This window comes from Vipera ursinii, assembly GCF_947247035.1.
Source record: "Vipera ursinii genome assembly, chromosome: 6".
Taxonomy (NCBI): Eukaryota; Metazoa; Chordata; class Lepidosauria; order Squamata; family Viperidae; genus Vipera; species Vipera ursinii.
The window spans coordinates 13,289,250-13,305,623 of NC_139515.1; the positions used below are offsets into that span (position 1 = coordinate 13,289,250).

General features: G+C 42.2%; 1 protein-coding gene across 2 annotated transcripts; it reads right to left on the bottom strand.

The window, feature by feature from the left end:
* Nucleotides 1-1,328: 1,328 nt before the first annotated feature.
* Nucleotides 1,329-15,071, bottom strand: LOC310642560 (uncharacterized protein). Of its 2 annotated transcripts, none has more exons than XR_014492920.1 (5): nt 14,752-15,071; nt 12,221-12,374; nt 9,130-9,231; nt 6,574-6,692; nt 1,329-1,836 (listed from the first exon to the last, which is right to left on the bottom strand). XR_014492920.1 is itself a non-coding variant. In XM_083366373.1 (5 exons), exons 2-5 carry the CDS (start codon nt 12,355-12,357, stop codon nt 1,741-1,743), a joined length of 459 nt encoding a protein of 152 aa, XP_083222499.1. In that variant the 5' UTR covers nt 12,358-12,374; nt 14,752-15,067; the 3' UTR covers nt 1,329-1,740. The 2 variants fall into 2 exon arrangements, 1 of the variants encoding a protein (XP_083222499.1); XM_083366373.1 differs by having other exon boundaries at nt 6,574-6,697; nt 14,752-15,067.
* Nucleotides 15,072-16,374: the final 1,303 nt, after the last annotated feature.

Here is a 16,374-nt window from a genome sequence, read left to right on the forward strand (position 1 = left end):
TAGAACTAAAGAGAGATTTTCTTAGAGAACAGTTTGCCTCCAGAAGTTGTGGGTGCTCTATTATTGGAGATTTTAAAGAAGACATTGGACAACCATTTGTCTGGAACGGCATAGGGTCTCCTGTTTGATCAGGGGATTGGACTAGATCGACCTACAAGGTCCCTTCAAACTCTGTTATTCCGTTACTACAAATGTTCAAATCTGACTCCTGCTTAGTGTATGTATCATTTTGGGAAAAGCTGGTCTACTTTGTCAAAGCCCCACTGATTGCTAAACTCTTTGTATTTCTGCCATTTATCAAATGCATACTTTGATTTCAAATTGGAGAGTTTAATTGGATTTCCTCACAATATTCTTGATTGCAGCCTGTGTTTATTAGAATTATAGATTGTGTGTATTGCCCATGTTACATTCTGTTCGCTTGCCAAACCATGAATTACAATTAGGACCGAATGTTTCCTCACTTCCTACTTTCCTTGTTAAAAGAAGTCTCCTCTGAGTCTTATTTGACTTCTAGTGACAACAGGGGTACAAGCATGCAGTTACCCTTGCAACGGTAGGAAAGTCAGTAGGAAAGGTCGGCAGTTTGGCGGGTCGAATCCTGAGTGCTGCATAACAGAGGGAGCGCCTGTTACTTGTCCCAGCTTCTGCCAACCTAGCACTTCGAAAGCACGTAAAAATGCAAGTAGAAAAATAGGGACCACTACGGTGGGAAGGTAACAGCGTTCCGTGCGCCTTTGGCGTCTAGTCATGCCGGCCACATGACCACGGAGATGTCCTCGGACAAGCGCTGGCTCTTCGGCTTTGAAACGGAGATGAGCACCGGCCCCTAGAGTCGGAATCGACTAGCACGCATGTGCAGGGGAACCTTTACCTTTACCTTTTAATCCAGACTACATTACTGAAGTACTTTTATGTCAGGCTGAAGATAATGCAGCTGGGAGAAAGCAACTTAAAAGTGGAAGCTTTCGATTTATATCAAAAGAGCAGATCAAATAAATAATTGTGTTATTCTTCACACAACTAAGTAAACATTTGATCAGTGTTTACGTACATGGTATGCCAACCACCTGTACTTTCTGAACGAAGCACAGTTAAACATGGTTTTATGTGCTGTGTTTGCCTTGTTCTGGGATAACAGTTTGGAGCTATTTGCGGAATTTATATCCAAGTGTCGTGGAAGTAAACATTTCTTCCTGAAGCGACACAGCACAGCAAAAATAATCATATTCCTGGTTGAAAACACAGCTCAAGGATGAAAGTTCCCTTTCTGCAATATTGCCTAATATTGACCACCAAGACAGAAAACAGCTAATACTTTTAAGAACCATGAATGGAACATTAGTTTTATTTTTAAGTTGTTGAGATTAGAGACACTTTATACTGCAAATATAATTTAAAAGGACGCCCAGCATTCCTTCTATCATCTTTCTAATACAGAAAATCTCTCCATGAAGTAGACATCTTATAAATGTATAAAAGACAGATTATGAATTGACCCTGCAGGCATATTTTAAAACAAGCAATTCAGGCAGTTTCCCAGCAACAAACCCATAGTAATATTTCTTCTTTTTAAAAGTATGAAAAATAGCAGTGACCCAGCACTACCCTACCTACACTTTAAATAGAAAAAAGAGCTTTTCGTAGGAAACTTTAAAAAAAATGCAAAGTCAGTGCCACCGCCAGGGTGAGATGCAGGTTGGTCAAAGTCCAGCAATGACCATTAGTAGAAATTCAGTGTCACTTCTGCAGTTCATGCAGCCACCAGGTAAAAACTGCCATCAGGAGGGCCGGCCCCCATTTCTCGAACGCCCAGTTCAGGGGAATCCACACAAGCTGTTTGTAGGGAGAATAAAGAATTTGATTAAGAATTATTAAAAGTTACAGATGAAAGGGGAATGATAATCAGTAAAGCACATTCTGTTTATGAGTTTTAGTGGAAGGGCATAGGGGAAGAAAAATTTAATTTTTTATGAGCATACAAAAGAAGGAAGGTTCCTGCCTCAGGTCACAAAGCCTTCTAAATCAGTCTAGCTTTTTAAACAATGATGGTGTGTAAAACTTTAATTTTGCTTTTAGGGATTTATACTGCCAACTATTATTACTAGACAACTCATGACACCTTGGGTCACTCTTTCAAAGATATTTTCTTACTAGATTTCTCAATGTACTCAATAATGACAGAGTTTCTAATGTATTTCAAAAGTTCTTTAAAATTCAGGGCTATATTCAAAAGATGTATCTTGTCTTGAAAGTCAAACATCAGGAGTTGACCACAGAAAATGTTTCATGATATATTATGCCATAAATGCTTTATGATAATTTTAGGTCATAAATATTTTATAGGATTTGCCAAATTTCGTCTCCACAGGACTCATTTCAGCCAGTTAAAAAGTTACAGCCAGTTAAAAGTTACAAATATTTTATTAATATATTGATTATCCAACTTATTATCTGCCTCTTATCTACCACCAACTGGAAGGCAGCGTGTTATCACCCAGAATATGGAAGGGTTTTGTACCTTCACCATCAGCTATCCATCTCTCTCCACACCAATCAATGAGATCTACTGTTACCCTAAACTTCTCAGAAAAGCCCATTAAGAAAGAGAGGCCAATTATAATAGCAACATCAATCTCAAACTTGGGGCAAAACATGGCTCAAAAACAGTAATTCTGAGAGGGATCTTGGAGTGCTAGTGGACAATCACTTAAATATGAGCCAGCAGTATGTGGAAGTGTCTAAAAAAGCTAATGCGATCCTTGGTTGCATAAACAGGCATAGAATCAAAATCGTGTGAAGTGTTAGCATCGTTTTATAAAACCTTAATAAGACCACACCTGGAATACTGCATCCAGTTTTAGTCACCGCATTACAAAAAAGATATTTAGACTTTGGAAAAACTGTGGAGAAGAGCCATTAAGATGATTTAAGGGCCTAGAAACTAAAATGTATGAAGAACAGTTGAAGGAATTGGGTATGGCTAGTCTAGAGAAAAGGACTAGGGGTGACATGATAGCTGTATTTGAGGGGCTGCCACAAAGAGGGGATCAATTTATTTTTCAAAGCTCCAGAAGGCATGACAAGAAAAAAATAGATAGAAACTAATCAAGGAGAACAATTAACTAGTGGAACAGCTTGCCTTCACAAGTTCAGAAGTTGTGTGTGCTTCATCACTAGAGGTTTTTAAAGAAGAGACTGGACAGCCATTTGTCTGAAATGGCATAGGGCAGGGGTGTCAAACTCAATTTCATTGAGGGCCGCATCAGCATTGTGGTTGCCCTCAGGAGGCCGGGTGGGTGTGGCCTGGGTGGGTGTGGCCTACTGGGTGGGCATGGCTAAAGTGCGTATGGCCTACTGGGTGGGCATGGCCAGCTCTACATCGTTCGCATCCAGGGTGCCTATGGGGGCCTGGGCAGGAGTGGGACAGATCTGAGGGTCTCTGGCAGGAGGAGGGTCTCTGGGCCAGGGCCAAGGCAGTGGGGGCCGTTCCCTCACTGTTTCCAGGATGGCTTCACGGGCCGCATAAAACCACTTCACGGGCCGGATCTGGCCACCGGTCCTTGTGTTTGACATGTCTGGCATAGGGTCTCCTGCTTGAGCAGGCAGTTGGACTAGAATATCTCCAAGGTCCCTTCCAGTTCTATTGTGATTCTAACATTTTGAGTGGAATTAACAAACATATCATTGTATGGGGTACTCTAGACTAATTCAATCAGTAATCTGGTCAACTGCTTTGTTTTGCAAAAGGTTGAAGAATGAGGGATTGGCTACTCTAACCAACTGATTCTAATCAAAAATCAAGAACTGGACTAAGATGTAAAAGCAGTGGGGACCTGAGGAGAAACCACACCACAATCAGATATATCCAGTTGATTTCAGGACATCTAGGGTAACAGGCTTAGAGCAGGGCTTTTCAACCAGTGTTACGGGTACCACCTGTGGTACGGGTACCACCTGTGGTACATTGGCACCTGGCAGGTGGTACGTGACCATCCTAGAAAAGTGGTAGCAGGGGAGGGGAATGAGCTGAACCAGTGGCAGCACCGCACAAGCCTGAGTGAGAGACGGCTGGAGCTGCAGGGCTGTCAGGGCTCAGCGGAAGCGCCAGGATCGGCTGTGGCTTGGGGGGCACTTTTTTCAGTCCCATTGTAACTTTGAACAGTCACTAAGCGAACTGTTGTAAGTTGAGGACTACCTGTACTTCATCACTTTTTTCCTTTTTTTTGGTCATCAAGTTTTTGACACCTTGCTAGGGGACCGGTGGTACTCAGATGTTGTCATATCCTAAAAGTGGTACAATGGGTGAAAAGGTTGAAAAGCCCTGGCTTAGAGAACTACTGTCCGCAGATAATCGCCTGGCCGCCCTGTTTAGGGTGACCCGCTCCCTCCTTAATCAGGAGGTGAGTGAGGAACCCTTGCAGGGACGTGCCGAGGAATTTAGTCAACATCTGTCGGACAAAATCGCTCGGATTCGGACCGGTCTGGACTCCGACTGGGCAGTATCGGACGATCAGGACACGAGCGGTCTTGTCAATGTTACCTGGGAGGAGTTCGATCCTGTAACTCCGGAGGAAGTGGACAGGATTATGGGGAGGCTGAGCTCCACCACATGTTTATTGGACCCGTGCCCTTCCTGGCTGGTTTATGCAGCCCAGGAGGGGACACGAGGCTGGTTCCAGGCGGTTATATCTGCCTCTTTGAGTGAGGGTAGTTTTCCCGCCGCCTTGAAAGAGGCGGTGGTAAGACCTCTCCTCAAGAAGCCTGCCTTGGACCCGGCTGTGTTGAATAACTTTCGTCCGGTCTCCAACCTTCGCTTTCTTGCGAAGGTTGTTGAGAGTGTGGTGACACATCAGCTCCCTCTGTTCCTGGATGAAGCGGATTATCTAGACCCGTACCAATCAGGCTTCATGCCCGGGTACAGCACGGAGACGGCATTGGTCGCGCTGGTGAATGATCTCTGGAGGGCTCGGGACAGGGGATATTCCTCTCAGCGGCTTTCGATACCATCGACCATGGTATCCTGCTGCGGCGTCTCAGGGGATTGGGAGTGGGAGGCATGGTTCTTCAGTGGTTCTCCTCCTATCTCCTGGGACGCTCGCAGTCGGTGTTGGCAGGGGGGCAGAGGTCGACCGCGAGGCCTCTCGTTTGTGGAGTCCCTCAGGGGTCGGTCCTCTCGCCTCTCCTGTTCAACATGTACATGAAACCGTTGGGTGAGATCATTCGTGGTTTTGGAGTTGGGTATCATCAGTATGCTGATGATACCCAACTTTTCATTTCGACCCCAAACCACCCCAGTGATGCCCTCGACGTGATGTCCCCGTGCCTGGAGGCGGTCCGGGTCTGGATGGGGAGGAACAGGCTTCGACTCAACCCTGACAAGACTGAGTGGCTGTGCGTACCGGCATCTCGGGATATTCAGGATATCCCACCCCTCACTATGGGGGGTGAGTTATTACCTCCTGTAGATAGGGCTCGCAACTTGGGAGTCCTCCTAGATTCACAGCTCTCCCTAGAAGACCATATAGTAGCTGTGACTAGGGGGGCCTTCGCCCAGGTTCGCCTGGTGCGCCAGTTGCGGCCCTATCTAGACCGGGATGCCTTACGTACGGTCACTCATGCGCTCGTGACCTCTCGTCTTGATTACTGCAACGCTCTCTACATGGGGCTACCCTTGAAGACCACTCGGAGGCTCCAACTGGTACAGAATACAGCCGCGAGAGTTATATTGGGAGTTTCCCGATACTCCCATGTCACACCTTTGCTCCGCGAGCTGCATTGGCTACCAGTTGTCTTCCGGGTGAGGTTCAAGGTGTTAGTAATGACCTACAAAGCCCTTCATGGCATGGGTCCGGAATACCTTGGGGAGCACCTGCAGCCGGCGTCAACTTCCCTCCGCCCAGTACGCTCCCACAGAGAGGGCCTCCTCAGGGTGCCACCGGTCAAAGAATGCCGACTGGTGGCCCCCAGGGGGAGGGCATTCTCTGTGGGTGCACCGGATTTATGGAACCATCTTTCGGTCGAGCTCCGGATGGCGCCCGATCTCCACTCCTTCCGGCGCGATCTTAAAACCCATCTCTTTAAACAAGCTGGCCTGGCCTGATGGGACGGGGTGGGATTTTTATAAATGAACTTCAGTTTTAATCTGTATTAATTTATTATGGGCATTATTTAATCACGTTTTAATAATTTTTAATTTTTGTATCTAGTTTTTATGTATTGCCCTGTTCACCGCCCTGAGTCCTCCGGGAGAAGGGCGGTATATAAATTAAATTAATAAATAAATAATAAATACTGGGCAGGATTCCATGAAAGTCAAAAGGAATGCCAGAGAACAGGGAACCATATAGCACACATGAAGTTTTTAAAAACTTCACTAATAACATATTAAGGAAATCAATTAGTATTATATGCAGAACAAATAAACCCCCAAATCTACTTCTCAGTCATTTTCAAAACATGTACAGCCTTAATAGGAACAGAACTGCGTTATAAGAAATAAAAACTCTTTTGCTAATTTATTTGTCTCACTGTTTAACAGTAAAATTATGTCTGTAAAAAAATGAAGTTTACCCAGATATAGTCAATAATCTTCTTTCTCCAGCTATTGTCCAAGGAAGTCCCAACAGATTTCACGACGTTTTTGCCCCAAAACCGAGTCTGGAAAAGACAGACTCGGCTTTTCCAGACTACTATTCTATTTAAAAGGAAACAAAACATTAATTTTAAAATATAATGGTTCTTATCAGTAGTAAGCAAGCAATAAAAAGGTTTTACTGAAAGAAATATCTGGCATGGTAGCAAGGTCCTTTACAATAGAATTTGCATGCATTGCACCCATGTAAAATGGAGCAGGTCCTTGATCACTCCAATTGTGCCTACTAGGTTGATGCAGTTGACCTCACCCATCTCCTCCACAAACACCTTTGGACAATAATAAAAAAGGGGACAGGTTTCTACTCTCCAACTGACTTCAGAAGTAGACCCCCCCAGTTTCCCACCAGTCAAGATTAAGCTTTCAGAGACATTTTGAAGCCAAAACTGACATTCTCAATCAATAAAACACCGATCACTGTGAGTAGCGCTGTCTGCTATCATGAAGTCACCAAATTCCCGCTCAGCTAGTGGAGTCCTTTCAAGACCAGGGGGAAGAATACTGTTTCAAATGCACCATGCATATTTCATCAAAGGAGGACACTGCACCCTTTTCATCCTTATTAAGGTACGAAATTGGCACATCCGGTATAATTTAGATGCCTCTATTACATTAACTGATGTATTTAGGAGAACAGGACAGAAGCTAGAATTTGGAGGAGAGACCATCAAAAAATCCCAAGTTCTAGGCTGGATTGGGAAATAAACAGTCCTGGAAGAAGGTAATGGCAAATACATCTACTGCTGATAAAACCACATGGCTATCCCTATACATTTAGCAGGAGTCAATGTCCATTTCATACTGTAGGTACAGGTAGTTCTCAACTTACAACCATTCATTCAGTGACCAAAGTTACAACTGCACTAAAAAAGTGATTTCTGGCCCTTTTTCACACTTAACGACTATTGCAATATCGCATGGTCATGTAATCAAATTTGGATACTTGGCAATTGGTTCATATTTATGATGGCTGCAGTGTCCCAGGGTCATGTGATCCCCATTTACAACTTCTTGACAAACCAAATCAACAGGGAAGCCAGATTCACTTAACAACTGTGGCGAGAAAGGTTGTAAAATGAGGCAAAGTCACTTAACAGATGTCTCACTTAGCAACATAAATTTTGGTTCAATTATGCTTGTAAGTTGAGGACTAACTATATTTTTAAGCCTCAGGAACTAAGCACAGTTTCGACTCCTCCCCAAGATGGCTGCCGAACAGTAAGAGGCTTGATCTGCTGATCTTGCTGCCAAAGCTGGTTCCCTGGATTTGTATGGGAGCACTTAGGAATGACTTTGTCGGGAAGACAGACTATGGAGACTGGATTTATTATATTTAATTAGATACCAGTTGATAAAGGGATGGCATTAAGAAAAAATGTGGATATCTGATCAAGGACAAATTACTCTTAACTCTTGGGATGATTTGGGATAGATAAGATGCCATGTTAAATTTTCTATGAGTTGATAAGAATAAGTTTGTTAATAAAGGGTTTTGAAACTTTAGTCTTGTCTTTTTATTATGATTGTTCTTCCCTTTAAGTATTTTGTCATTAATATAGCATTTAGAAGACAGGACAATAATTGGCAAATAGATTTACCAGTTTAAAATTTTGGGAGGGGGGCTGTTTTGCAAGGGATGGGAACCAATATTTTAGTAATGTATTTGATCACTATTCAACTAGAGGGGACAATATGTGTATAAGCGTTGGTTTTCTGTTCATTTCAATGCACTTTTTTCATGTCTTGATAGTTTTGTGGGTTTTTTTTAAAAAAAATTGGAGTTTTATATTTAACTATATTTATAACTTTATAACTATATATTTTCTTTTGAATAAAAAAATAGAAAATTTTAAAAAAGGAACTAAACACAGGCCCCATTTTTTCAATCTTGTACTGTTTTTTTATTTGTGCCAAATATTTCACGTTTTTGATACTGAGATATATTATAGCCCAAAACTCATGATTAAAAACAAAATACCAAAGTTTAAATCTTCAGAGGAATGCTACATGAGGCAAAAAATAGCTCTCTTAGTTTATTGTGATGCTGTTAATTATGATTTATCCTAGTTGCTCTATCATTTATTAAAATTTTACTGTGTGTCAGCACATTACATATGTGTCATAGGATGTAAGTAGTCTCTCAATTAGATATCCTAGAATAGTACAAACACGCACTTGTGGCATCCTGGTCAAAACGTGTCAAAATTCAGCAGTACTAGCCACAACTTTAAAAGAGAATGCTATGTGGAGCTCTAGGGCATCTAAGGTGAGTAAACTATTCTTCTTTTATCTTACCAAAAACATCACCTTCATTTGAGATAGGCAACTATGTGTATATGATAAATATTTTTTAAAGTGTCAAAGTCTGTTGCAAGTTTTGTTTTAAAAAAAGTTAGAGATAATTCAAAAACAATCTCCTGTTCATATTCTAGTTGTAAACCTAAACACATAATAATTTGAATATTGAAAATTACCCTTTAGCAAGTTGAAATAATGGATCCTCCAATTTTCTACTGTATCTCCTGTTATACTCATCTCCAATTACTGCAAGCTGGTGACCAACATGGATTATAGATCTAAAAAAAATGAATATATATAAAGGTCAAATGCCCAAGAACCAACTTGAACAAATGTATGACAACGGTAGGATATTTCCTGCTGAGAAGATCCAAGGGTCAGTCTGCAGAGCTGTCAAGTTGCAGTGATGTAATTTTAAATTGTATTACAACCATCAACTAAAGATCTAACATAACAAAGGAACTTATATGATTTAATAACACTCAACCATCTTTATGTAGTACAGTATATAAGCAAAATTCCAGTGGCCATAGAATTTCTTATTGTGACTAGGGAAATTATTTAAAAATGATTGAAGTAGACAACATTTATAATCAGATCCTAAAAATAAATCCCATACTTGATAAATTCACTAACACTTTATCCACAAGGTTATTGCTTCCACAATAGAGGAATTTGTAAAGATATCATCCTCCAAGATGGCAGAAGGGAGAGCATTGGTGAGACTTAATATAGATTTACTGAGAAGTGGAGAAAGTAAGAAAATATGCATATTTTGCAGGTTCAAGCCTCCAAGGTCAGGGAAATTTGGTAATATGGGTTGGCTCCTATTGAAACTGTGTCTTCGATGTGTCATTTAATTCCTTATCCAAACCCAAATTATTGAAAACCTGAGGGAGTACTTTATTACTACTGTTATGTGCACTTCATTTATCATGGGTTCCATCATCTAATTACCATTTATCCTTCCTAATTAGGGAAATAAACAGTGTTGAATTTCTTCCGTATAAATTGAATTAATTTTCAAATCCAGGCGCCTTCCCTGTGGCTTTCCTGCTAGATTCTGTCCTGTTTCAGGGTGTAAGGAGTAAGAAGAAAGTTAAAAAAAAAACACCGCTAGGTCCACTAATGGGAGCAGATGGCAAGAAGGAGATGAGAAGCAGTGAGAAAACAGAACTGCTTAATTTCTTCTTTGCATCTTTTTTACGCAAGAGGAAGAAAAAGCTCAACCTATCAGAAACAGCACCGAGGGAGATAGAACAGGTATACAAGTCAATATATGCAAGGAATTAGTAAGAGAATATCCTACTAATGAGTACAAATCACTGTACTCCAGTGAGTACAAATCACTGGACCAAGTAATCCCAGGGTTCTGAAAGACCTGGTAGACCTCATCTTGGAGCGACTGAAGGCAGTGGTGGGATTCAGCTGGTTCGCACCACTTTGGCAGAACCAGTAGCTAATTTTTTGTTGCCCAGGCCCAGAATGGACTTCCGGAAGCGGCAGCCACACAGAGAACTGGTTGTTCACATATTTGAATCCCACCACTGACTGAATGTCATCTTTCAAAGCTCTTACAGCACAAGGAATTACCAGAGGTCTAGAAAAGAGCTGCTATGGTTTCAATCTGAAAAAGAGGGGGGGAGGAAATGGATCCAGGAAATTATACACCAATCAGCTTGGCATCAACACCTGGGAAAATCCTAGAAAAGGATTTGAGAATACGGAGGATTCGTGAGCACCTAAAAATGAACAAGTTGATTACTAGAAGCCAGAATGGGTTTGTTAAAAACAGATCATGCCAGGCATACCATTACCATTTTTGATAGAGTGACTAAATTAATGGATCAGTGAAAAGCTGTGTATATAGTTTACTTTGACTTCAGTACGGCATTTGACAAAGTAGACCACAACCTATTTCTCGATAAGATAGAACAATGTGAGATAGACAGTACCACCACCAGTTGGATTCACAACTGGCTGACCAGCCGTACCCAGGGTGTAGTCGTCGATGGAACTACATCTACATGGAGGGAAGCATGCAGTGATACCACAAGGTTTTATCTTGGGCCCGGCATTTTTCAATATTTTCATAAATGATCTAGTTGAGGGGATAGAAGGGGAACTCATCAAATTTGCAAATGACACCAAGCTGGGTGGAAGATAGACTCAAGATTCAGAAGAGTCTTGAAAAATTGGAACAGTGGGCCCTATCCAACAAGGTGCAGGGCAGTGATGAGAAAAGTATTTTTGCATTTTCCATTTACCTAGGAAAAACCATACGCATTGGTATAAAATAGGTGGATCCTGGCTTAACCGTAATGATCTACTGTATGTCCTAGTGAACCACCACTTAAGTATGGGCCAGAAAAGTGCTGCAGCTGCCAAGAAGCCAATGCACTCCTAGACTGCATCAACAGAAGGATATCATCAAGATCGTAAGAAGTAATAATACCCCTTTATACTGCCCTAGAGAGGCCACTGCATCCAGTTATTTTCATCGTGGTACAAAAATGACGTTGAGACCCTGAAAAGTGTGCAGACAAAAGCAACAAAGAGAACCACCCCCCAGAGTCACCATGTCCACCTAGAATCATCTTGTAGAGGAGATGGACAGCATAAAAATGTAATGAATTAAACTAAGGATCTGGAGGCTAAATCGTATGATAAATGGTTGAGGGAGCTAGGTATGTCTGGCCTATCGAAGATGATTAGGGAGGACACCATAATGTCTTTCAGTGCTTGGGAGGCTGTCACAAAGAAAAGGTTGACCTATTCTGCAGAACGCCAGAGGACAGGACAAGAAATAATGTGGGGAAGCTTGTTAAAGAGGGATCCAACCTAGAAGTAAGGAGTTATTTTCTGAGAGAACAATTAATCAGTGGAATAGCCCGCCTCATGGAGTTGTGGATGCTCCATCACTGGAGATTTTCAAATAAGCAACTATTTTACTGGGATGGTGTTAGGCTCCTGCCTTAAGCAGGGGGTTGGACTAGACGACTTCCAAGGTCCCTCCAGCTCTATGATTCCATGATCTATGTTCACACAGGAATAGTGAGCAGCAAACAGCTGTTTCTGTGCTGTGGCTGCCCAAGACAATAAATTCCTGCTACTCACCCTGCTGCTATCAACCAGCTGACATCGGCACCTAGAAACTACTAGGACGTTTCCGCTTTGAACTGTTTTGTCCAGTGTCTAGGATGCCTCACCAAAATCCAGGTCTAACCTTCCAAAACTGTGACGCCAGTCACCCAAACTATGCAATACCTGATATTCATTTCCACTTGATCGGCGAAGTCTGTTACGAATACAGAGCTTTGGGGCGGCTCCTCTTCCAGAACTGCATTCATGTCTTCAAAGGTGGGGAGAAAAATGTGTCTGGAGATCTGTCCTGTCTGAGCCATAGTTACGTTACGTCCGCCTGAAGAAAATACAAGAAAATCAAAGTAGGCACGCTCATTTGGGTTAAGGTTTTCTATATGTAGCTGAAGGACCTGCAAAACGGGTCTCCCAGAAATCAGAGTTAACTCTCTGTAGTAGGATTGGTTTATTCTCAAGGGCTGGTTTATTTTCATTGCTTAGCTACAGAACTGAATTATACAAGAGAGATAATAAGTTGTTCTCAGTGGGTAATATTTACTGGCTAGGGAATTGCAAGCCAGGGTTGGGGAGAGGCAGAAAGGAGAATTTTTTTTTTAATTTTAAAGATATTTTTAAAAGATTTTTTTATTTTTAAAATTTCTTTAAAAGACATTTTTATATTTTTTTAAAAGATAAGTTTTTAGGGTTCTTTAAAAAGATACTATTTAGATTATTTAAAAAAGGTATTTTTAAAGTTTTTAAAGGATGTTTTAAAGGTTTCTTTAAAAGCTAGTTTTATACTGTTTTTAAAAGATGTTTTTAGATTGCTTTAAAAGACGTTTTTAGAATTTTCTAAAAGCCATTTTTAGATATTTTTTTAAAAGATATTCTTAGAATTTTTTTTAAAAAAAGAAGGTTTTTTTTAACTTTCAGTGTGCTTTCTATATTTGTTTCTTGTGTTTTTATAGATTTAAAAACATTTTGTATCCCACCTGCCTTATGCTGGCCTTTAACCATAAGAAAAGTTGATTGAACAGTTGAGGCGAGAGAAAGGATTAGATTAGGGAAGACAAAGACATTTGGGTATGGCCTATTGCAAAAGAATTAGAAACTCGCCCTGAAGTCTTCAAGCAAGGTTTCCAGAAATTTTCAACCTAATATTCTCTTACAACAGAGTTTACTCGCTACTGTATTGATTGATTCTTGTCCCTGGGCTGCATTCTCTAAAATAGTTCTAATCAAACTTGGCAGCTTTAAGAGATATAGAATTCCCGAGCCATGCACTCTAGGAGATGAACTCCAGAACTCTAAAACTTGCCATGTTTGAGAAACACCCGGTCTGGCTGGCATGATTGCACAGCACCTCCCCACCGCCAGCTGCCCTGGGAAGCTTCTTCTCCTTCTCCTTCTGCTTGGCAGGAAGCTGACCCAACAGGACTACATCCAGTGGGAAGGCAAAGACCCACCTGGCTGCTGGGGCATGCAGCTAATTGCCCCGTGCTGCAAATTGGCCAGGGGCAAGTGTCCCTCACCATGTAAGCCAGGATGAGGAAGCAAGGGAGAAATGATGTGGGTCAGCTGTGATGGGAGGGGCTGGGGTGAAGTGGACCAATTGTCCTAGACCAGGGGTAAGCAACCTTGGCTCTTTTATGACTCCTGGACTTCAACTCCCAGAATTCCTGAGCCAGCTGTGCTGGCTCAGGAATTCTGGGAGTTGAAGTCCAGGAGTCATAAAAGAGCCAAGGTTGCCTACCCCTGTCCTAGACCCCTGCAAGGGCATCTGCACGGTGTGGTTACAAAAAGTCAAGATGCCAGCTATGACAGTGGGATCAAGACTCCACCTGCATTTGCATACGCAATGCACATAAAAATCAGACGTTTTGGCACCTGATGAGCCAGGTGCCATAATAAATAAAATAAATAAATAAATAAACGATCCCAAAATGGAGTCAGTCTCTGCCTTTCCCATTTCACTGGCATTAACCTCAGCAGAAGAACTGTCTCTGTATTAATCTATTTAACTGTACGAAAATCTCTATTTGGGGGGGGGGGAAGTTCTTTCCTCTGCTTTTAGGTGATGCAAGCACACACCTGTCGCAGCAGAGAAAAAGCAAAAGCGTTTCCTTCTTTGCTGGAGGAAAAGAGGAAATGCCCTTTTTTTAAGATGGCACCTGTCAACAGCTCCCCGAGGCACTTTGGTTTGCAAAGCGATAGCACGGAAACAGGTCTTCCATTTTTGAAAAGGGTCAACTTTCCTTAACCAAAAGTTTTTTTTTCCTCTCAAAGGAATAGAGTCAAAGTCGATGCTGCAAATCCCCTAGGTCAGGGGTAGGCAACCTCGGCTCTTTTATGACTCGTGGACTTCAACTCCCAGAATTCCTGAGCCAGCATAGCTGGCTCAGGAATTCTGGGAGTTGAAGTCCACGAGTCATAAAAGAGCCGAGGTTGCCGACCCCTGCCCTAGGTCAACCTCTTATACATGCGACGTTTTCCGACCGCGGAGTCGCTAAGGTGGAGGAGGCTCTTCCGCCATCTGCACGAACTTCCAGGGGTTGCAATTGTTGAGATGTGACAAGGAAGGAAAGCAATCTTTGAACAGCATCCTCAAGAGTCGGGCAACTGCTCCAATACTCCGGTTTCAGGCCCGCCGACCCCTTCTGCGCCCCGCCGGGACTGCCCCCTGCCCCATCCAACCGGCAACCAACCCCGCGTCTCACCTCAGCCTCCTCGCGATGGCCGTCCTGCAGCCGCGCAGGAGAAAACGAAGACTGGGAGAGGCCAACGGAAGCAGGCGACAACACCGTTTAAATCACATTTTCGGTGACTGGAAACCAAAGAGGGAGGGCCGAGCGAAGCCGGCCTCCCTCACGCAGCTCCCGCTTCGCCCCGCTTGGCCCTGCCTTCTTACCCCGCCCGGGCTCCGCTCGGGAAAGCGACGACCCAAAAAAACAAAGCCAGGCTAGGTATCCCCCGCCTGCGCCCAGACCCTTCTTCACTTTCTGGATATATTTAACTCCATGTTTTCCTGGCACGTCGTCTACAAATGGACAAAAGAAAATGCCTCCTAGAGCAAGAACTCCACGGTTCTCTTAATACCAGCAAGACAAAAGGTCTAATTTCTTCCTATTGTAGAATTTGCATATAAAACTTCCGTTTTTCTACTTGCGTGACACCTTACCAAAATAATGAAGAGATGCTGCACATAATGCCGCTTGGGGGTGTGTGTGAAAGCCCTAATTTAAGCAGGCATATACATAGAATGAAGGCTACTGCTAAGCTTGTAAGCCGCCCTGAGTCTTCGGAGAAGGGCGGGATATAAATGGAATTAAAATAAATAAATAAATAAATAATAGCATTTCAGTCTCTCTCTCTCTCTCTCTCACACACACACACATATGTGCAAACTCTCTTGTCTTCTTCCAAAAACACAGGGAAGCTGGCAGGTTTGGCCACAATAGTTTATTGTAAACAAATCCTATTATTAACTTGGCACACAATAAGGTGGTAATATATAAAAATAGCCTAAGACCTGGGTAAGATTATAACAAGCAGTGTGGCCATTTTGCTGGGAAGAGCTAGCTCTGTCATGGGTAAATGATCATGTCACAAAACTTGTGTGAAAGAAAGATTTAAGACATAGGCGTTCTGGTCTAGTGCAAGTGCTGCCTTTGTAGCCATTGTGGTTAGCTACAGGTGAGAGGGGAGGGCAACGGCACTAAGGTATGCTCATAAAACAAACAGGTGAGGGGAGTAATGGGTGCAATTGGTCAATGTCTCACATTCTCATGGTTAACGATTGGCTCAAACGTTTGAATTAGAAATCTATGAGAGAGATGGCGAGGAATGGTCCAAAGTGGTCATCATCATCTCAGCCTGCTGATTTGGGTTCTACTGCAGTAAACAGGTTCCTGATCCTTCCACAAATGTCACTGCTATCTATTGTAGTCTACTTTGGGAATGAACTTCCAACGGTATATTTATTTTTCCATTTGAGTCATTCACTGGAGTTCTTGTACCTTAGCTTTCTAATAAATGCTATTAATCACAGCTCTAAGATGCTTGTCCCTAGGATCAACTATTTCCTGTTCAGATTACAAGGGAAAGTGTGACACACACTAACCATAAAAAACACCCTAAAATGACTTAGCCTGATCAGCAGGTTGTTTACCATACAATAATTCATAATTTACAAGCAATCTTGGCTTGTAGCTTTTTCTTTGGTTGCTTTCCTTTTTCTTCTTTATTTTGTATTAGCTTCTATTAGTTTTTAACTTCCTTTTAAAAAAATATACATTAAAAATCTTGATTAAGCAAAGCTATAGATGATAAGATTCTATCAG

Excerpts from the sequence above, each read along its gene's own strand:
- LOC310642560 (XM_083366373.1), bottom strand. The coding sequence starts at position 12,357 with ATGGCTCAGACAGGACAGATCTCCAGACACATTTTTCTCCCCACCTTT. Across the intron at positions 9,232-12,220 it reads CAAGTGGAAATGAATATCAG|ATCTATAATCCATGTTGGTC; the intron begins GTATTGCATAGT and ends CATTTTTTTTAG. Across the intron at positions 6,698-9,129 it reads TTATTTCAACTTGCTAAAGG|AATAGTAGTCTGGAAAAGCC; the intron begins GTAATTTTCAAT and ends CCTTTTAAATAG.